A 23731-nucleotide genomic window follows, 5' to 3' on the forward strand; every position below is an offset into this window, starting at 1 on the left:
TCTACCATAGTTTCTTCTGCCTGACCCCACCCAACTAGACACAAAACAAAGAGGAGCACAATGATCATTGCTCACAGCTTCTCAGAGGAATCATTATTTTTATAGTGCATAAACAAGGAGTCAAATGGCTGCACTTTATTGAGAAGTGAAAGATTGGAAAAAAACATTAGAACCATTAGTCTGTTTCCTACATTTCCATCCTTCATCCATAATTTCATTTAATGTGGAAGTTATTAGCTTTGATGGGTGGATTGCAGGCTCTGGCTAGGACACAGACATCCCAAGGATTTCTTAAAAGACCCCTTGTAACTCCTTCAATCCAGGCCCTTGGATCCATTCCTTTTCTTGTATTCCACAACATACTCCCATTTTCAACAACCAGGGCCTACCCCCGTATCCTCAGCCAAGCACAGAATTCTGTGGGAGAATTTGTCAATATCCAGGGAGAAAAAACACAAATAGCTAGGCAGGATTTGTCCCATGGGGCCTGACTTACTATTAGGGACGTTTTTTCTATCCTCCCAGTCAAGATGTCTCCCCTCTACCTGGGCCTTTACTGACCCCTTCAGGCGAGGGAAGAAACTTCAGCTGTGTCTACACTTCATTTGGCCAGGCTCCCTCACTTGACCTTTGCTCTGGAAAGGTAATGAAGTCCCCAGACCTCGCACTGTGTGGAGGAAATTAAGCCTATTGGAGCACCAAGTAAGAACAAATAGGACAGTCCCTGACTTCAGGAAAGTGTTTTGAAATGTGGGCTATTTTCCTCAATTTACAGCCTTACAATCATCTTATGAGCCCCAAAAGCTCAATCAGTAGCTACAGTGGTCTACGTTCAAGTCCTCTGTTTCTCATTTGTTTATGACTCTAGAGAACACCCATTATGGAGACACTTTTGGATTGGACAGGGAGGCTTCCACAAACTGGGTCTTTTTTTTTTTTTTCCTATACCAGGGATCGAACTCAAGACCTTGGGCAGGCATGGTGCCACTGAGCTAAATCCCCTGCCCAAAGCGGGGCTTTTGTGGTATGGGGGCCAGTTTAGGTATGAGGTGGCCACCCCAGAGGGTGTGGGCAACAACAGCATCATTCTAACTCCATCTGCTGCTCCCACAGGGCTTCTCAAGAAGAAAAGTCTCTCTGACCCGATTCCCCAGCATATACACCTTAATCTCCATTCTCCCTGCCCCTCTGAGAAGGATTATCAAGGCCAGGGTCTGGGGTAACAAAGCCCACGGGTCTGTCCTCCTTTGGGAATCAACCTCAAAGTCTCCTTAAAAGTGGCTCTACATACAAGCCCTATTGTTTGCTTTCCACAGAGTAAGCAGGTAGTGAGGATTTTTCCCAGTGCCTCACTGGTCAGACCATGGTTATGATTAAAGATGAGTTAACAAAAGGCAGACTGAATCCCATAAGATAAGGATTAGCTTCCCACAAAGTGGTCATCTTTCCCCTAGCTGCCTAAGACCTTTCTTCAGGAAGAAGCTGGCCTATGTGAGAGCAGGCTTAAAACATTTAGTCTGCTGCACTGAGAATGATTTATAATCCCACACAAGAAATAACAAAGCTAATAATTTCCACACAGTGAGCTTTTCCAGATAGTATCAAATCTGGGAAGTTACTCCCTTCTCTTCAAGAGCCAAGGCTACTTATAAATATCTCAGTGCAAAGCAGAAAGAGATAAGCCATTCCCAGATACTAAGCAATAAGCATTTTTGCAGAGTGAACAATTCACCACCTGTGATAAGCTGAATAATGGTCCCAAAGGTACCCACATTGATCCCTTGAGCTTGTGAATATTTTCTTATGTGACATAAAGGACTTTACAGTTGTGATTAAGTTAAAAATCTTGAAACAAGGAGATTATTCTGGGTTATCTGGGTGGGCCCTAGATGTAATCACAAGTATACTTACAAGAGAGAGAAGAGAGGAGAAGGTGGTTTCACTACAAGAGTAGAAGGTAACATGCTGCAGAGACTGGAGTGGTGCACTTTGAAGATGAGAAAGGTGCCACAAGACAGGAACACAAATGGCACTGAAAAACACAAGGAAATAAATTCTCCCCTAAGACCCTCCAAAAGAAACCAGAGCTGCTGACACCTCGACTTCAGCCTACTGATCTCTGACTTCTAACCTCCCAAACTGTAAGAGAATAAATTTGTATTGTTTTAAGCCACTAAATTACGGTGAGTTGTTAGAATAGCAATGGAAAACTAATATACTATCTTTCAGTCTATTGTGTGTTATTTTAACAGCTTTATTGAGATATAGCTGAAACACAATAATTGCCCATGTGTAAACTGCACTATCTGATGTGTTGACCTATGTATAACACATGAAGCCATAGTCAAAAGTTATCATACTCATTACCTGCAAAAGTTAACTCATGCAACTTATAGCCCCTGACTCCTAGCTATTTCTAAGTTCCCAGCCTTTTAGGTAACCATTGATCTATTTCCTGTCTCTATAAGATAGTCGGTTTTATATAAAGGGAGTCATCCAATATACATTCTTTTTTGTCTGGCTTCTTTCATTCAGTCTAGTTATTTTGAGATTCATCCATGTTTTTGTGTATATCATTATCTTTTACAACTACCACTAAGTAGTGTTCCATTGCGTAGATACACTGCAATTTGTTTATACATTTGCCTGTTGGTAGAGATCTGGGGTTTTTTCCCATTTTGAGGTTATCTTAAATAAAGCTGCTATGAACAGTCACATAAAAGTCCTTATAGGCTTTCAACTTTCTTTGATAAATACCTACAAAGAGACTGCCTGGATCATATGGTATGTGTGTATTCTACTTTTTAAGAAATTACCAAACTGCTTTCCAAAGTGTTTGTGCCACTTTATATTCCCAGCAGCAACAATATCTTCTGTCGCGTTTTTTAATTATTTAAGCTTTTCATTAATTGAAGCTCGTCTCTATTACCAAATAAGGTAAATAAATGTAGTGCTGCTGTAAGGAAAAAACAGGGCTATAAATGCCAGAGAGAAAAATGAAGATCAGAAAAAGATGTGGATATGAAAAAAATGGTAGAGAGGGAAGAAATTGGAGAGGAAAGGGACAAAGGAAAAGAAGACAACATAGTAAGAAGGGGAAAAGGTGACAGAGAAGCAAACAAAAACTTATCAATCAGAGTCCCAGCAAAAATCTGATGGTTCACTGGCTTGTGCAAGTTAGGCTGAGGAGATTTTAATAAAGGGACTACTATATCTGCAAAGGTGTGGGCAAGACTTGGGAAATCAGCAACGGATAGTGTAGTCCCTTAGTTCCCATCTCTAGGTCTGGAGGGTCTCATAGAAGGGAGACTCTGGGCACCTAGAGAGAGCAGCTGTAAAAAAGGGTCAACTATAGAAGAGAGATGCGGTCACATGTCTATAATTCGCCATTGAAGTGGGATGCAGTCACATGTCTTGAATTCAGAAGGGACTGAGCTACACTAATACTTCCACTACACTCTACACCTGCTCCCATCTTCCACTGATGATTTCTGTTAGCCAAACCCAGCCAGAAGTCAGAAAGTTTGTTGACATGCATTTAATCAGCCTCTGTAGCACGGAGTTGTGGAGTAGAAAATGGGTCTGTAGGGACAAAGAAATGACCCCTAGTATAGGAGCCAACAGAGGAAAGGGAAAAGAAGCTAAACTGCTTTGTTCCCTGCCTCCTTTGGTGACACGAAAAGACTGAGGAAACAAAACATAAAGACTTAGAAATGCACCTAGGGAAGACAGTGCCTTGTGGTACACAGGGCTGCTTACTGGGGGAAAGAATTCTGACTGCAGTTGTCAGCATGGGGGTGGAGTGTAGCTTGCCTAGCATGCATATGGGTCCCTGGGTTGGACTCCCAGTACAGAAAAAAATAGTTGTCAGCATGCTCCAATCAGTTTTGAGGTCTGTTTTGAAGAATTCTGTTTGGAGTTCTAAATACAAAGCCTGGTTGTATTCTCATTAGAATGGGAAACACTCTTCCAATTCCTGAAACACAATGGCTGTGGCTTTGTGAAGCGTGAACTAAGGAAACTGGTATATACGGCAGGAACACCTGAGCCTCCCAATGCAAAAGCATGACAGGCAGACCCAAAATGTCTTTAAAATGATGTTTTAAGAGGACAGGGCTTCTTGATCATTCTTCCTCTTCATCAGATGATCTATTTTGGGTTAATCATCATCATTTTATTCATTTCAATATAAGAATGGTTGACAAACACAAACAAACAAAAAAACCAAGATGATCAAGAGAAGGACTCAAGTATCCATCAGATCTACTGAAGAGCCAGAAACTTTCTCTGCATATTTTTTCTTTTAATCATATAGAATCCTAAAATGTATGTTTCTTGAATTTTATCTATATTTAATCTTTCATGAAAAAATTTGTGATGTGCATAAATAAGACATTTTAGAATATTTATATTATATTGTAATACCTGACTTCAGATGGGAATACTGAGATATCTTTCTATTTATTTTATTAAAAACTGAAGGTATGGACATGTTAGTGCCTAATATGAATAAATTTTCAGCCACTTTTTACAAAGTAGGCAGTGAAGGGAACGCTTTGGATGACTGGTGACAACTCTCGCATCTGAATATGCAGCCCAAGTTCCCTTTAATTGGAGCTTTTGGATGATCTGAATTCCTTGCACATTTTGCTCAGAACCTCTGAAGGGGAAAGTGAAGAAAAGTCAAGATTATTGCTATCCGTTGCTTCTTCCCATTTCTGCATCCAAGAATCAAATGAAGTGATACTAATTGGACAAGTAGTTCGCTATGATTCTGCACAAGTTGATAGGCAGAATGATAGTCAACAAAATTTTCTATTCCTTTGCTCATAAATGTGAGCCAATTCAGGAGAGTGGAAAGAAAACTTATATATGAAGTCTGGAAGCTGGCATTCTAATTCCAGTGATTTTACTAACTAGCTGTATCTTCTCAGGCAAATTCACTCAATTCCTCTGTGTATGTTTCCTGTATTCTTCCAATAGAAAGTTTATACTCACCAAGACTAATTCACTCGACAGTAGGTGACATTGAACAGAAAAAACCCTGTGGGTGGCTACAGCCAGGAGAGACCTAATGGGTCACGTGGGATCTATCAAACTAAGGTGAGAAACAGCCCAGAACAGTGCAGCAGCTCACAGAGAAGGCTGGGAGAGGGCACAAAGACACAGGGTTCTTGAGTAGCAACACAGGTGGAATCACCAAAATACAGAGCCAGACTCAGCCCAGGACTAATAAAATGACAGCAGGCATTTTGGAGAACACAGCAGAGTCTCCTCAGGATTACAACTAATAAAGACTCTGGAAAAACAAGTTTTGAGCAAGTGCATAAGCAAAGGCCCTGACATCAGATGGAGCCCTGTGCAGACTGAGATGGAACAAGAATAATGTCAGGTACAAAGAATAGAAATAAGCTGAACTTGGAAAACAAAAGAATAAGGGAAATCCAAGCAGAGCACATACTACTCTTTAGATAAAGTTTTTGCCAATTCCCTGGAGATTAATTGGAAACCAAATAATAAACTTTATTGACTCCTTCAGCAAAGGTATACTGAACATCTTCTGTAGGCCAGGGACTTACCTTGGGTGTTTGGAGCAGGAAGACAACCATGAATACAAACAGCTCACCTTAGAACTTAAAGCTAAGAGGAAAGCAGATGAAGTGAAGCAAGGATGGAGTGAAGGAAAGGATCTAAGGTGCTACAGAAGCACATAGACCAAAAAAGAACTTGGGCAGCAAGAAATTTAGGCACAGAACAAACAAGGGGAGGGGCCAAAGCAGCAAGTACAAGCACACTCCAAAAACCGAAAGCGGGCCAGGAAGAGTGTTACATGTTTGTATTCCCAGCTACCCAGGAGACTGAGGGGGGCAAATCACTTGAGCCCATGAGTTTAAGACCGGGCTGGGCATCATAGGAAGACCACATCTAAAAACAAACGCAAATGAAAAAAGAGAAAGAAGGAAAGAAGGAAGGAGAGAGAGAGAGAGGAAGGAAGGAAGGAAGGAAGAAAAGAAAGAAAGAAAGAAAGAAAGAAAGAAAGAAAGAAAGAAAGAAAGAAAGAAAGAAAGAAAGAGAAAAGAAAGGAAAAGAAGGAGGGGAGGGGCCCGGGATTTAGCTTAGTGGTTCTGCTACCTGCCTCGGAAGCGCAAGGTCCCAAGTTCGATCCCCAGTACTGAAAAAAAAAAAATAGAAGGAAGAAAGACAGAGAAAAAGAAAGAAAGGAAGGCTGCTCCTGAGAGCAAGGGGAGAGAAGTATGTCAAGTGAGGATAGACACAAGGACAGGAGCTGGACCACACAGGACCTGGGAGACCTGGTCGGGGTTTCCCTCTTCCTCCTAAGGTTAATGGGAGACCACTGTAAGATTTAAGTAGGGGCTGGCATAACTGGACATGTGTTTTGAAAAGATCACTCTGGTTCCAGTTTGGAAAACAAATCAGAACACCCTGTATATGGTTTAAAGTTCATTATAGGGCTGGGGATTTAGCTCACTGGTTCCGCCGCCTGCTTTGCAAGGGCAAGGTCCCAAGTTCAATCCCTGGTACCAAACTAAACAAATAAATAAAATAAAAAAATAAATAAAGTTCATTATATAAGAGCACACCCACAATAGCTGTGTTCTCATGCTGTTGTATAATAAAGAATTTCTCTGTTATTTGTCCTAGGTTCCTGCACAGCGCATCTAAAACCTTTGTAATTTCCCAATTGATAGACATGTCTTCATTATTCATGAGCCCCCAATCACACGTGAGGTTATGCCAGTGCAGGGACTCATAGTGAGCCCCTAGAGAGCTTCAGAATGATGGCTGTCCACCAGAGAGGCCCACCATGTGATCAGACAGCTGGGATTTTGAGCAACATTAGATCAGCTCAGCCTAACTGCTGGGGAGGAGAGAAGGCCTGAAGATTGAGTTCAATTACTTGGCCAATGCTTTAATCAGCTACACCTACAAAATGAGGCACCAGCAGAAACTCTGAACACCAAAGCTCAGTGGAGCTTCCTGGTTGGTGAACATATTGATGTGTGGGGAAGGTGATTTCACCCTGATTTCATAGGAGAGGGAACACATGCTACACTTCCAGATCTTTCCAGTCCTTGCCTGGGACCATGTGTCTCTTCCTTCGGCTTTTCCTGATCTGTGTCCTTTGTAGAAAAGCTATAATCATTTTTTTTTAAAAAAGTGCTAGTTCAATCCCTGGTACCAAAAAAAAAAAAAAAACTGCTTTCCTGAGTTCTGTGAGTCATTTTGGCAAATTATTTTACCTGAAGGAGTTGTGGGAACTCCCAAATTTGTGGGTCAAAAGTGTGATGGCCTGTGGACTTATGACTTCTGGCATATAGATTGAGAGAAGTCCTATGGAGGATGGCACCCTTCACTTATGGGGTCTGCACTAACTCCAGGGGGTTAGCACCAGGTCTGAACCTCAGTACGCCAGATAGTGTCAGACCAGTTGTTCCGACCAGTTGGAGCTGAAACAGAATACTCACTATATTTTATTTTAGTCATTTTCAGGGATATCAAGGACCCTTTGTTTAAGGGAGTTCAAAAAGCAAACAGACAAAAATACTATGTGTTCCAAAGCTAACAAATGGGCAGATTTGTCTGTCTTTCAGAAAAACCACTGGCTTTGAGCAACTTAAAATTCAAGTCTTTTTTTTTTTTTTGTACTGGGGATCAAACTCAGGACCTTGTGCTTGCGAGGCAGGCGGTAGCACCACTGAGCTAAATCTCCAGCCCTAAAATTCAAATCTTTGTTACCTGGCAGCCAGCCCCCAGTGGGCTCAATGTCATTTGTACTGTCTTGTTGTTAGCCCTTGTGTGACTTGAGGGCACAACCTTGCTATTCCCACTACTGGCCATACTTCTGCCTCTTGTCATTTGTTTCTGAGAAGTGTTTTCCCTTAGCCAGAGACACCCCTGATGATATGCCTTTTGTCTCAGACCATCCTACCATGGACTTTCTTCTCAATAACTGGTGTGGATTCAATCTTTTGGTTACCTTTGGCATCTTTGGGATTTGGCAAGGGATTGCTTTTGAGGGTTTGGAGGGGTTTGGGGGAGGGGGCAGTAGTGGGGATTGAACCTCAAACATTACTCATGCTAGCCAAACACTCTTCCACTGAGCTACATCCTCAGTCCTGTTAGTGAACTTTAAAATTTAACCACTTTTTTATACTTCTTAAAAACTGCCTACATAAGCATCACTTGCCAACTCACACTCCTCCATTTTCATATCCTTTCCAGACCACTCATTCATTACCTTGCTAACAAATTAATAAACATTGGATTGGGCTTGAGATCAATGTATTTAAAAAATTTTGTTGAATATCTCCTAGGAATGACTATAAGAAAAATTCAGGTTAGTAGTGGGCAGAAAGTACCAAAGCCAGGAGGGAAATACCTCTTACAGAATGCTGACTTAATAACATCAAATAGATTACAGATAACATATTCAATATGCCCAAGCAAGACATATTAATTAGCAAGATACTGGTATTTACTATAGATACATCATTTAACAAGATCTGTCAGGCCAGAGATTTAGTTCAGTGGCACTGTGCCTGCCTTGCAAGCACAAGGTCCTGAATTCAATCCCAGGTACCAAAAAAAAAAAAATTCTGTCATTTAAGTCTTTGGTCTTTGTAATCATTTATCAAATTTTTCATAACCTGAAGTAACATCTCATTATAAATGATTCTCAGTAATAGTTCTTTTTCATGATTTCCACAGTAACAATGTTTCTTGTCCCAGCCATCATCTACGCAATAATTATGCAAGAGAAAAAAATACCCAATTGTCCATTCTCTTTATCATAGATAGCTCTGGAAGAACTCAACCTATCATGCAGCAATTCAGTTTTTCCCACCCCTATGTAGCACATACCTTTTTACCACTTTCCTCTTTCCTCATCTTCTTGGATATTCTAATAACCCTTTCAGGAAAAACTATACACAAAAATTTTTGATGGCTAGAAGTTGCAGGAAAAACAAGAATGCCTAGCATTTTGCTCCTTGTTCTATTGGATGCAGAGCTTTTGTTAACTCATTTGAGTCTCCAGGCTTCACTTATTCATCTTCAGGATCTACCTCTTTATTCACTGGTATTATTTACCTAAGATTGGTTTTGCTAGAACCATAGAGCAGAGATATAGCTAGTGGACCCTGCCCCCATTCCCTAGGCTATTCCTCCTTTATCTTGTGCCACCAAGACTACGCGTAACTATAGGTTTCCACTCCTGGTCAGCTTTATCAAGATTTCTCTCCAAAGGATCACTAGAATTATGTCATTACTAATTGTTTTCCTCAATATAAAGAAAAGATTGACAATATTGTCTGTTACAGAGTAGAAGGAAGAAAGCAGATGTCATGTAGGAGATATAGATATAGATGCATGTAGTATATTCTGACATATTTATCTCAGGTCTGTATTGTTTTATGTTATTTGTGATACTATTCTTTCTCACATAACTATCCATTTTTTTAAAACCATTTTTCCTTAAAGACAATATTCAGAATATTTCTAGGTAGTAGTTACCAGCATCACGTGTATCCAGACTAACTAATTACAGGGTCAGGGTGCTTTACTCTTGATCTTAGCCAAAAGTCCGAGAAGTGGTGTCAGGGTGCTTTAATAAGCGTTTGGAGTTTCTATCAAAAATAAATGTTGTAGAGCCGGAAATTTAGCTCAGTGGCTTCGCCACCTGCTGTGCAAGCGCAAGGACCCAAGTTCGATCCCCAGTACCAAAAATAAATAAATAAATAATAAATGTTGTAAATGCTGTTAGTCCTTATAATTACATAAATGTAGTTCTATGGCCCCTGGTAATGTCATGAAGCTTTCTTATTATTTGATCTTCAACAACTGGACCTACTACAAAGTGAACCAAGACTTTTGAGTGCTATTTTCATTCCCCTAAAAAATAGGAAGATTGAAATAAAGCAAGATAAAACCTTTTTGGTCACAGTGAGAACCCAGAGGACCATTCTACCTGTCTCTTCGCATGAACTCCACCTCAAATACACACGTACAAAAATCCACTTCAAACAAGCCACCACCAGTAACGCAAACCTGATCAATAAAGCCGGCAGAAGGCAGCCTTGCTCTATGCCATTAGAGAGAAAATACATCACCATTATTTAGGCAACCTGGGGAGAAAGAGATCTAAGTTTTTCCCTTGAAAATAATAAGAAAAGTAAATAGCATAGTTGTCTTTGAAATTCTGTGAATAGGACAATATGGGTGGAATTCATTATACAAGATTTTCAAAACATCTTTGTTACTTTGATTTTAGAGCTTTGTTAACTTGATGGCAGAAATAATTAAAACATATGAATAAAATAACAAATTTTCCTCTGCTACATGACAGAAACTTTAATGCTGCAGCCATAGGACAGAGTTTGCCTTCCCATCTACACAAACCAGCTGTTTGTGGAGACATAATGTCTCCAGGATCTAGAATAAGACAGCATCCTCTTCATATAAAGGGCTCAGAGTGGACACTAAACACATCGTTTGGTGTACTGGAACTCTTGGGAATAGGGTCAGCAGGACCAGGTTCCTGCCTTCCTGGCTTCCCATTGAAACATATGCTTGGACCACTGAGTGGGATATCCCATCGGGAACATACAGCAAAGGGACTTCACCATTGGAATTCTTCTGTTTTAATGAAATATGTATTAAAGTGGCTGCTCATAGAGGAATAGTATTTTAGATATATGTATCAAGCAGTCCCAATCATAGGTGCCTACAGTTTAGGGGAATTCTTTCTTAGATGCCACAGCTTCAATACCTTGGGAGTCCTCAGTTACATGAAACATTGAATCTGTGAGCTGTTTCATTGCTAGGCTACTTAAGAGGCTGCAGAGACAGTTAATGCACCAGACATTCCTGCAGGTCTGCACAACATATAGCAGTATACAGTTGTGTGTGCATACAAAAGTGTAAAGTTGTATATTTTTAACACTTAATTTTAATCAAATTTGCTTATACATGCCTCTCCAGGTACATCCTATAAAAATACATATGACCTGGCCGGGGATTTAGCTCTGTGGTTCTGCCGCCTGCCTTGCAAGCACAAGGACCTGAGTTCAATCCCTGGTACCAAAAAAATATATATATGACCTAAAATATGTAGGTGAAATCTTAACTTTTTAAAAATCTTACCCTAAGGGGTCAGGGATTTAGCTCAGTGGTTCCAACACCTGCCTCACAAGCACAAGGTCCTGAGTTCAATCCCCGGTACCAAAAAAAAAAAAAAAAATCTTACCCTGAAACTGCTGCCTCACCACACCCAACCAATCATGAACAGAAAGCTCCAAAACTGTGAGCCAAAGTAAACCTTTTCTTTATGTAAGCTTATTTATCTCAGGTACTTGCTACAATAATGGAAAATTGACTAACACAGGCAGTATCAGGTCTAAGTAATAGTAGTGTCTTATTTATCCAGATAACACTCTTAGGCAAGAATAGTTTGCAAGGACTTGCACATGTAAGGACACACTTTGCTTTTGTTCCATCATATATAAAAATTATACTTATTGACAAAAGTGCTTCATCATAATGTTCTCGTCTATGTATTTATATAAATTAAATCAAGTTCATCACTTCTCTCTGTCTCTGTGTTTAAACCTGACTTGCTACCAGAAGTCCTCAGAGTCAGTTAGAATAAACTGAGTGAGTGACTGGTTGGATTTCTAGGACTTTAAAGTGGTTACAGGTCTTTGTCACATCCCACCTGAAAGACAAGGTCAAGAATGGGGTGGGCATCTCTCGCTCCCCGACCCTCATATTTTTATGTTACTACAGATCATTATGTTACTCAAAATGGTAATAATCTTTGCAATGTATCTATTTTTCTTCTCTTACTGCATGCTGTTGCAGATGTACTTTCCTTATTATTTAAAATGTATATAGACCTCCCCTCTCCCCACTTTGGATAGCAAGACCTAGACTTGAACTTTGAGTCCCCAGTCACTAATTATATTCCTTGGGCAAATCACTTAGCCTCTAGGAAGTAAAATTCTATCAGTAAAATGAGAGGAGAAAAATATTTGTCCACCTCAAATTATTGGGGAATCAAGTGAAAAGACATGTGATTGTTAGAACTGTTGTAAATAGTAACTTGCTCTTCAGATGTTCAAAATTACGCTATTTCACCATATGACTGATCTATATTTCAAGTCTAATTTCTTATTGGTGATGGGAAAATGTATTATTTGATTTTTAATTGTTAATTTAGCTAATTTAATTTTTTAATTGTAAATTTAATACTTGTTAATTTAGTTAATTTAATTTTTGGTTTGCCTTATTAAGAATATCTATTCTGAAGTTGCAATGTTGAACTCACTTCCCTAGATCTGCCCTACTGAAACATTTCATTTTTTAATTAAATTTCTTAGAAGTTCAGATATATAGTAGTGCTCAAGTCTTTTCTTACTGATTTAAGTGCCATTTGCACTTGTTGCAGCTTAAATAACATTCTTAGTGTGTCTTGCAATGATCATTACCTCCATTCTTTTTTATTTTTTCTCAGAATAAAATGATATAAGGAATTACCTTGCTCTTTGAGTAATAAGTAATTATTATTAAGAGAATATAGGTCCATTTCATTTCTTTGAAAAGAGGTTCCAACCATTTTCTGAATTGTGTATTGTTCCCTATGATTGCTCTTTTTTCAAGATTAATTAAAATAAATACTTCTGTAGGTTCATTCCTTTTTCTAAGACTCTTTTAGGGAGCCAATATTGATATTTCCAGCTTAATGCCTTTCCCCTTAATTACTTTAGTGCCTACCCTTTGCTATGCTACTGAAAATCCTTTAATAAATTTTTAAATTAATGGGGGGGGGCTTCTGGGCCACCATAGCACTGCTCCCAGCACAGAGGAGGCGGCTTCCAGGCCACAATACCACTGCTCTCAGCACAGAGGAAGTGAGGCCCGAGGGCACCAGCAGCACCCCTGGACAGCCATTGAAATGAGAAGACACATAAACAAGCCTCAAAAACAGACTTCCAGATCACCTAAAGCAACCCCAAAGGGAAACGAGATGGAACACTCTGATACTCAACCACTTGGATTTCCTGAACTGGCAACAAAAGAGGATCTGGGAAAAATGAAATCAGAAATAATTTCTCAGACAACAGAAGAGATTGTGCCCATAGTGCAAAATATGATTAATAAATCTAGAGAGGACACAGATTTAAAAAATAGAGTATCTGAGGAACATGATGGAATCCCAACATAGGAAACAAATAGAATCAATAAAACAGATACAAACAGATTTGCAGGAGATTAAAAACTCCATTGAATGGTTACACAGCAGAATGAGCCAATGGGAGGACAGAATTTCAGATATAGAAGATAAGATTGCATTAGTGACCAGGAAAAGAAAAGTTGCTTCAAAATTCTAAGGGAACATGAGAAATCAATCCAGCAGCTGCTAGATGATGCAAAGAAGAATAACATAAGACTGATTGGAGTCAATGAAGAAATAGGAGGGAGTCCAGGTGACATAAAAAAACTGTTCACAGAAGTAATGGCAGAAAACTTCCCAAGCAGGGGGAAAGAACTTGATACAGATAAGTGAGGCATATAGGACTCCAACTAACCTTGATTTAAAAAAATCTACACATAGGCAAGCCCAGCCACAATCACATCTAAAGCCATGGTTTGTGACCACGATATTAAGTTGTGGATATGATGACCCAATAGTGACTTGGAAAGAATGATGCTTTTCTGTGGCTGTGTGGCTGATTTGTCAACTTAGTCTTTTTGCATGGCTTTCCTCTCTCCATGAAGGATATCTCCTCTATTGCAAGTCAGTAATGTAGATGAGACTTCAAGTTTCCCTTCAAAAATAGCCTATTTGATTTTCTAAAATCATATCCAAGTGATAGTAAAAGTTTAATAACACACTCATACAGTAAAGAATACTAACAAGGTATGGCACATGAGATATGCTATGTGCAAGAGTAGTTCCTTCCCCTACCAAAAAGCTAAAAGGATTGCTTCAACCAATCTGTCTTCAAGAAAATTAAGTAGCTAAAGATTAGGTCACCTTTCTTAAAGTTAATCTCTTTTTTCCTTTTGATAAACTCAAAAATTCTTAAGTTAAGCTCCATACCCTTCTTTTAAATACCTGGCTTAAATAAAAGAAAATTGAATTTTTTGAAATTGGTAGATTTATTTAAATGAGGTATATAAATTTATTTTAATTAATGTTATTTACCTTATGACAAATTTTGGCAATATTAAAACACTCAGTCAAGGACCAAAGAAATGTGAATATAAAAGTAATCTAGGGGCTCCCAGGACAGAGAAGGAGACTTCTAGGCCAACAAACCAACACTCCCAGCACAGAGGAGGAGGCTTCTGGGCTGACGTGCCACCACTTGCAGCACAAAGAAAGAGGCTCCCAGGCCAACACACCAACACTACCAGCACAGAGGAGGAGGCTTCTGGGCCGATGTACCACTGCTCACAGCTCAGAGGAGGAAGCTTCCGGGTCAAAGGGACACCTCTCCCAGTGCAGAGGACAAGGCTTCAAGGTTGACATGCCACCACTCCCAGCACAGAGGAAGAGGCTTCTTGGCTGCTACACCACTGCTGCCAGCTCAAAGGAGGTGAGTCCAGAGGGCACCAGCAGCACCCACCCTTCCCAAAAAATGAGAAGACATGTAAACAAGCCTCAAAACCACACTTCCAGATCACCTATGGAAACCCTTTGAGATGGAACATTCTGATACTCAACCACCTGGACTCCCTAAACTAACAAAAGAGGATCTGAAAAATAGAAATCAGAAATAATTTCTCAAATAACAACAGAAATTGTGACCATAGTGCAAGACATGATTAGTAAATCTAGAGAGGAGCTGAGGAACATGATGGAACCCCAACATAGGAAACAAATGGAATCCAAAAACAGATGCAAACAGATTCCCAGAAGATTAAAAACTCCACTGAATGTCTATGCAGCAGAATGAGCCAATGTGAGGACAGAATTTCAGATATAGAAGATAAGATTGCAATTAGTGACCAGGAAAAGAAAAATTTCATTAAAATTGTAAAGGACCACGATAAATCAATTCTGCAGCTGCTAGACGATGCAAAGAAAAATAACCTAAAACTGATTGGAGTCAAAGAAGAAACAGAGGAGTGTACAGGAGACATTAAAAAAACTGTTCACAGAAATGATGGCAGAAAACATCCCAAGCAGGGGAAAAGAACTTGACGTATAGATAAGTGAGGCATATAGGACTCCAAATAGCCTTGATCAAAAAAAAAATCTACACATAGGCATATAATAGCTATGATTCCGGAAATGCAACCGGAGAACAAAATTCTACAAGAAGTTAGAGAAAAGAAACAAATCACATACAAAGGAAAGCCCATCAGAATCACAGCAGACTTCTAAACGCAAACCCTTAAGGCAAGAAGAGCTTGGAGTGATGTATTCCAAGCGCTAAAGGAAAACAGCCTCCAACCCAGATTGATGTACCCTGCAAAACTATCTTTCAAAATGGATGGAGAAATAAGATACTTTCATGACAAAGAGCACCTTAGGAACTTTGTGAATACCAAACCAGCACTCCAAAAAATTTTAGACAATATCCTAGGAAAGCACAACAAGGATCACAGCCCCAGGAAGCCCAGCACAATGAATCCATCAGGAACAACAAGAAATTAAATGCAAATGGGGAGAATCCAACAAAAAGAAAAAGTCATGACAATGATAAGTCAATGCATATCAGTTATAACCATCAATGTTAATGGTCTCAACTCACCAATCAAAAGAAATAGACTGGCAGAATGGGTCAAGAAGCAAGATCCAACAATATACTGCATACAAGAAACACACTTAATTCAAAAGAAAACTCATAGACTGAAAGTTAAAGGGTGGAAAACAATACTGCATGCGACAGGAACCCGAAAAAAAGTAGGAGTAGCTATCCTCTTGGCAGATCAAGTAGATTTCAAACCAACACTGATTAAGAGAGATGAAGAAGGACACTACATCCTTGTAAAGGGAAGAATCCAAGAGGAAGAGATGACAATCATAAATATCTATGCACCAAACACTAGTGCACCCAACTATATAAAACAAATACTAATGGACATGAAAAGTCATATATGCACTAATACAATTGTAGTGGGGGACCTCAACACCCCACTGTCACAAATAGATAGATCAACTAGACTAAAAATAAGTAATGAAATACTAGAACTCAATCGAACTCTTGAACAAATGAACTTAACAGATGTTTACAGAGTCTTCCACCCCACAAAATCAGAATACACATTCTTCTCAGCTGCACATGGGTCATTCTCCAAAATAGACCACATACTCACACATAGAACATGTTTAAGTAAGTGCAAAGAATTGAAGTTATCCCCTGTATATTATCAGACCATAATGTGATGAAATTGGAGATCCATAGCAAAAGAAACTCAAAAAATTTCATAAACACATGGAAATTGAACAACACACTTCTGAATAACCAATGGGTCACAGAGGAAATTAAAGAAGAAATCAGACAGTTCCTTCAATTAAATGACAATGACAAAACAATATATCAGAATCTATGGGACACAATGAAAGCAGTCCTCTGAGGGAAATTCAAAGCAGTGAATAGGCATATTAGGAAAACAGAACAAGCCCAATTAAACAACCTGATGCTGAACCTCAAGCTTCTAGAAAAAGAAGAGCAGAACAACCCCAAAGCTCATACAAGGGAGGAAATTATAAAGATCAGAGGAGAAATCAATGCAATGGAGACTAAGAGAATGATACAAAAAATCAATGAAGCCAAGAGTTGATTCTTCGAAAGAATCAACAAAATTGACAAACCTTTAACCAACCTTGTCAGAAAAAGGAAAGAAAAGGCCCAAATCCATGCAATTAGGAATGCAAAGGGTGAGATTACAACAGACCCAGCAGAAATCCAGAGGATCATCAATGCCTACTTCCAGAACCTATACGCCAATAAGATGGAAAACACAGAAGAAATGGACAGATTCCTAGATACATATGAATTACCAAAGTTGAATGAAGAAGACCTAAAAATTCTGAACAACCAATGAAATTGAAAATGTAATTAAAAACTTCTCAACTACGAAAAGCCCAGGCCCTGATGGCTTCACTGCTGAATTCTACAAGACATTTAGAGAGGAACGGCTGCTACTACTGTTTAAACTCTTCAATGAAATTCAAAGGGAAGCAATACTCCCAAATTCATTCCTGGAAGCAAGCCTCATCTTGATCCCCAAAGCAGAGAAAGACCCAACTGAAAAAGAGAACTATAGGCCAATCTCACTAATGAACATAGATGCAAAAATCCTTAATAAGATAAAGGCAAACAGAATGCAGAAGATCATTAAGAAGATCATACACCCTGATCAAGTGGGATTCATCCCAGGGATGCAGGGATGGTTCAATATATGCAAATCAATCAATGTAATACACTATATCAATAGAGCCAAGGACAAAAACCATATGATTATCTCCATAGATGCAGAAAAAGCATTTGACAAAATCCAACATGCATTTATGATAAAAACCCTGAACAAAATTGGAATAGATGGTCTCTACCTCAAACTGATGGAAGCCATCTATGAAAAACCAACAGCCAATATCATACTAAATGGTCAAAAACTGAAGTCCTTCACACTAAAATGAGGAACAAGACAAGGATGTCCACTATCACCACTCTTGTTCAATATAGTTCTGAAAACATCAGCCACAGCAATTAGATAAGAGAAAGAAATAAAAGGAATAAAGATAGGAAATGAAGAAGTCAAATTGTCATTATTTGCAGATGACATGATACTCTATATACAAGACCCCAAGAACTCCACCAAAAGCCTTCTAGACTTAATAACCAAATTCAGTCAAGTAGCTGGTTACAAGGTCAACACACAAAAATCAATAGCTTTCCTCTACACCAATGACAGACTCACTGAGAGAGAAATAGGGCAAATAATTCCTTTCACAATAGCATCCAAAAAACTGAAATACCTAGGAATCAACCTAATGAAAGAAATCAAAGACCTCTTCTCTGAAAACTATGGCACTCTGAAAAGAGAGATGGAAGATGATATCAGAAAATGGAAAGACATCCCCTACTCCTGGGTAGGAAGGATCAACATAGTGAAAATGGCCATACTTCCAAAATTGCTATATAGATTCAATGCAATCCCAATTGAAATCACAGCAGCATACTTCATAGACCTTGAGAAAACAATCCAAAAATTCATTTGGAACAAGAAGAGACCCAGAATAGCAAAAGCAATTCTAGGTAACAGAGACATGGCTGGGGGTATCACAATCCCCAACCTGCAACTATACTACAAAGCTACTGTGTTAAAAACAGCATGGTACTGGCAAAGAAACAGACTTGAGGACCAGTGGAACAGATCAGAAGATGCAGAAACAACGCCAGACACACTCAGCCATCTCATCTTTGATAAAGGAGCCAAACACACTCACTGGAGGAAAGATAGCCTCTTTAATAAATGCTGCTGGAAAAAATGGGTTTCAACTTGCCAAAGATTCAAACTAGACCTATATCTCTCACCATGCACTAAACTAAAATCAAAATGGATTAAAGATCTAAATATTAAAATAGAAACTCTGAACCAGTTGGAAAAGAGGTTAGGTAGAACCCTTGAAGACATCGGTGTAGGAAAAGATTTTATGAACAAAAACCTCAGTTGCCCAGGAATTAGCACAAACAATCAAGAAGTGGGATCTCTTCTTATTAAAAGGCTTCTGCACAGCAAGAGAAACCACCAGCAGTGTGAAGAGACAACCCACAATGTGGGGAAAACATCTTCACCTGCTCTTCCTCAGACAAAGGTCTACTATCTCAAATCTATAAAGAACTTAAAAAGATCAGACCTCCCAAATTTAAAGACCCAATCCAAAAATGGGCATCTGAAATGAACAGACATTTCTCAGGCAAAGAAGTAGAAATAGCAAATAAATACATGAAAAAATGTTCAACATCACTGGTCATTCGAGAGATGCAAATGAAAACAATGCTGAGATTCCACTTCACTCCAGAAAGAATGGCTGCTGTCATGAAATCAACCAATAACAAATGCTGGCGGGGCTGTGGGGAAAAAGGAACCCTGCTCCACTGCTGGTGGGAGTGTAGACTGGTGCAACCACTGTGGAAATCAGTATGGAGATACCTCAAAGAACTAGGACTGGAAGTCCCATTTGACCCTGCTATTCCACTGCTGGGGATCTTCCCCAAAGAATTAAAAGAATCATACCACAGTGATATATGTGCATTCATGTTCATAGCAGCGCAGTTTGTAATAGCTAAAACTTGGAAACAGCCCAAATGCCCATCAACTGGAGACCGGATAAAGAAAATGTGGTTTTTTTATAAAATGGAGTACTACTCAGCCATAAAAAATGAGAAATTAGAGATATTTATAGCTAAGTGGATGCACATTGAGGTGATACTCTTAAGTGAAATAAATAGGACACACATGTGTAAATACCAAATAGTTTCTCTAGTGTGAGAAACTGAAAGTGTAAATAAGGACTAAATGTATAATAGGTAATGTGAAATAGGAAGAAAAGGGGCAAAGGGGAAGGAAGTGGGAGGGTTAGGGGAAAGGATAGAAGGGAATGGGATTAATATGAGAAAATGGAAAATAGGAACAAAATCTTTGTAAATAGAGTGGACTGGAGGGGTTGAAGGGAGGGCTGGGCAAGGGTGAAAAATAAGAAGCAAGAGAGACTATGTAAAGGTGCAAATTTCCAATGATGAATGTCATTATATTGTATACCTAAACTGTACCAATGATTAGAAAGAATAATCGATAATGTAAAATAGGAAGAAAAGGTCCAAAGGGGTAGGGGTAGTGGGAGGGGCAGGGGAAAGGAAAGAAGGGAAAGGAAAAAATGATGAGAAATGGAAAAAATTGGAAATAAAGTCTTTGTAACTAGGGAAGGGTGGAGGGCGTGAAGGGAGGGCTAGGAATGGGGAAAAAATAAGAACCAAGATGCATTATATAAAGGTACAATTCCCAATGAGAAATGTAATTGTGTTGTATACCTACAAAGTACCAATAAAAGAATTTAATACAAAAAAAAAAAGAAGCAATATCCAACAATATGCTACATACAAGAAGCACTCTTAATTCAATAAGAAACTCATAGACTGAAAGTTAAAGGGTGGAAAACAATACTCCATGCAACAGGAACCCAAAAAAAAGCAGGAGTAGCTATCCTCTTGCAGATCAAGTAGATTTCAAACCAACACTGATTAAGAGAGATAAAGAAGAACACTACATCCTTGTAAACGGAACACTCCAAGAAGAGATAACAATCACAAACATATATGCACCAAACACTAGTGTGCCCAACTATATAAAACAAATAATAATGGACATGAAAAATCATATAAGCACTAATAAAGTACTTGTGAGAGACCTCAATACCCCACTGTCACAAATAGATCAACCAGACAAGCAATAAGCAATGAAATACTAGAACGCAATCAAACTCTTGAACAAACGAACTTAACAGATGTTTATAGACTCTTCCACCCCACAAAATCAGAATACACATTCTTTTCAGCCGCACATGCATCATTCTCCAAAATAGACCACATACTCATTCATAGAACATATATAAGTAAGTGCAAAGGAATTGAAATTATCCCCTGTATATTATCAGATCATAGTGTGATGAAATTGGAGATCAATAGCAAAAGAAACCACGAATATTTCACAAACACATGGAAACTGAATACCACATTTTTGAATAACCAATGAGTCACAGAGGAAATTAAAGAAGAAATCAGACAGTTCCTTCAATTCAATGACAATGACAATACAACATATCAGAATCTATGGAACACAATGAAAGCAGTCTTACGAGGAAAATTCATAGCAGTGAATACTCAGATTAAGAAAACAGAGCAAGCCCAATTAAACAACCTGATGCTGAAGCTCAAGCTTCTAGAAAAAGAAGAGCAGGACAAACCGAAAGCTCATACAAGGGAGGAAATCATAAAGATCAGAGCAAAAAAAAAAAAAAATCACAGCAGAAAACAATGCAATGGAAACTAAGAGAATGATACAAAAAAACAATGAAGCCAAGAGTTGGTTCTTCAAAAGAATAAACAAAATTGATAAACTCTTAGCCAACCTTATCAGAAAAAGGAAAGAAAAGCCTCAAATCCATGCAATTAAGAATGAGAAGGATGAAATTACAACGGAGCCAGCAGAAATCCAGAGGATCATCAATACCCACTTCCAGAACCTATACGCCAATAAGATGGAAAACACAGAAGAAATAGACAGATTCCTAGATACATATGAATTACCAAAGTTAAATGCAGAAGACCTAAAAGTTCTAAACAACCCAATATCAATCAATGAAATTGAAAACATAATTAAAAACTTACCAACTAAGAAAACCCCGGGTCCTGAAGGCTTCACTGCTGAATCCTACAAGACATTTAGAGAGGAACTACTGCCACTACTATTTAAACTCTTCAATGAAATTGAAAGGGAAGCAATACTCCCAAATTTATTCCTAGAAGCAAGCAACACCTTGATCCCCAAAACAGACAAAGACCCAACAGGAAAATAGAACTATAGGCCAATCTCACTAATGAACATAGATGCAAAAATCCTTACTAAGATACTGGCAAATAGAATGTAGAAGATCACCCAGAAGATCATACACCCTGACCAAGTGGGATTCATCCCGGGGATGCAGGGATGGTTCGACATAGGCAAATCAATAAATGTAATGCACTATATAGAGCCAAGGACAAAAACCATATGATCACCTCAATAGATAAAGAAAAAGCATTTGGCAAAATCCAATATGCATTTATGATTTTAAAAAAACCCACAGAAAATTGGAATAGATGGTCTCTACCTTAATCTAATAAAAGCCATCTATGAAAAACCAACAGCCAATATCATACTAAATGGTCAAAAACTGAAATCCTTCACACTAAAATCAGGAACAAGACAAGGATGTCCACTATTAAGCCTCTTGTTCAATATAGTTTTTGAAACATTAGCCACAGCAATTAGACAAGAGAAAGAAATAAAAGGAATAAAGATAGGAAATGAAGTCAAGTTGTCATTATTTGCGGATGACATGATACTCTACGTAGAAGACCCCAAGAACTCCACCAAAAGTCTTCTAGACTTACTAACCAAATTCAGTAAAGTAGCTGGATACAAAGTCAACACACAAAAATCAATAACTTTCCTCTACATGAACAACAGACTCACTGAGACAGAAATAGAGCAAACAATTCCTTGCACAATAGCATCCAAAAAACTGAGGAATCAACCTAACAAAAGAAATCAAAGACCTCTTCTCTGAAAACGATAGCACTTTGAAAAAGGAAATTGAAGATGATATCAGAAAATGGAAAGACATCCCCTGCTCCTGGGTAGGAAGGATCAACATAGTGAAAATGGCCATACTTCCAAAATTGCTATATAGATTCAATGCAATCCCAATTGAAATCACAGCAGCATACTTCATAGACCTTGAGAAAACAATCCAAAAATTCATTTGGAACAAGAAGAGACCCTGAATAGCAAAAGCAATTCTAGGTAACAGAGACATGGCAGGGGGTATCACAATCCCCAACCTGCAACTATACTACAAAGCTTCTGTGATAAAAACAGCATGGTACTGGCAAAGAAACAGACCTGAGGACCAGTGGAACTGACTAGAAGATGCAGAAACAACATCAGACACACTCAGCTGCCTCATCTTCGACAAAGGAGTCAAACACCCTCACTGGAGGAAAGATAGCCTCTTTAATAAATGCTGCTGGAAAAATTGGGCTTCAGCTTGTCAAAGATTAAAACTAGTCCTATATCTCTCACCATGAACTAAACTAAAATTGAAGTGGATTAAAGATCTAAATATTAAAACAGAAACCCTGAACCAGCTAGAACAGAGGTTAGGTAGAACTCTTGAAGACATTGGTGTAGGAAAAGATTTTATGAACAAAACCTCAGTTACTCGTGAATTAGCACAATCAACAAGTGGGATCTCCTCTTATTAAAAGGCTTCTGCACAGCAAGAGAAACCACCAGCAGTGTGAAGAGATAACCCACAATGTGGGGAAAAAGTTTCACCTGTTCTTCCTCAGACAATGGTCTACGATCTCTAGTCTATAACGAACTTAAAAAGATCAGACCTCCCAAATTTAAAGACCCAATCCAAAAATGGGCATCTGAAATGAACAGACATTTCTCAGGCAAAGAAGTAGAAATAGCAAATAAATACATGAAAAAAATGTTCAACATCACTGGCCATTGGAGAGATGCAAATGAAAACAACACTGAGATTCCACCTCACTCCAGATAGAATGGCTGCTTTCATGAACCAATAACAAATGCTAGTGGGGCTGTGGGGAAAGAGGAACCCTGCTCCACTGCTGGTGGGAGTGTAGACTGGTGCAACCACTGTGGAAATCAGTATGGAGATACCTCAAAGAACTAGGACTGGAAGTCCCATTTGACCCAGCTATTCCCATGCTCAGTCTCTTCCCCAAAGAATTAAAAGAATCATACCACAGTGATATATGTGCACCCATGTTCATAGCAGCACAATTTGTAATAGCTAAAACTTGGAAACAGCCCAAATGCCCATCAACTGAAGACTGGATAAAGAAAATGTGGGTTTTTTATAAAATGGAGTACTACTCAGCCATAAAAAATGAGAAATTAG

At 38.8% G+C, this 23731-nt stretch overlaps 1 protein-coding gene across 2 annotated transcripts in view; it reads right to left on the reverse strand.

The window, feature by feature from the left end:
* LOC147822325 (uncharacterized) overlaps positions 1-23731 on the reverse strand; it is a 289748-nt gene that overhangs the window by 223678 nt on the left and 42339 nt on the right. For both annotated transcript variants that reach the window (XM_087197225.1, XM_087197224.1), the window contains exon 3: positions 1912-2032. In XM_087197225.1, coding sequence (XP_087053351.1) covers positions 1912-2032 — 121 coding nt within the window. The remainder of the gene's footprint in view (positions 1-1911; positions 2033-23731) is intronic.

Source organism: Heterocephalus glaber, unplaced genomic scaffold (assembly GCF_053883595.1).
Source record: "Heterocephalus glaber isolate CG9 unplaced genomic scaffold, H.glaber_assembly_v1.0 deba00001662, whole genome shotgun sequence".
Taxonomy (NCBI): domain Eukaryota; kingdom Metazoa; phylum Chordata; class Mammalia; order Rodentia; family Bathyergidae; genus Heterocephalus; species Heterocephalus glaber.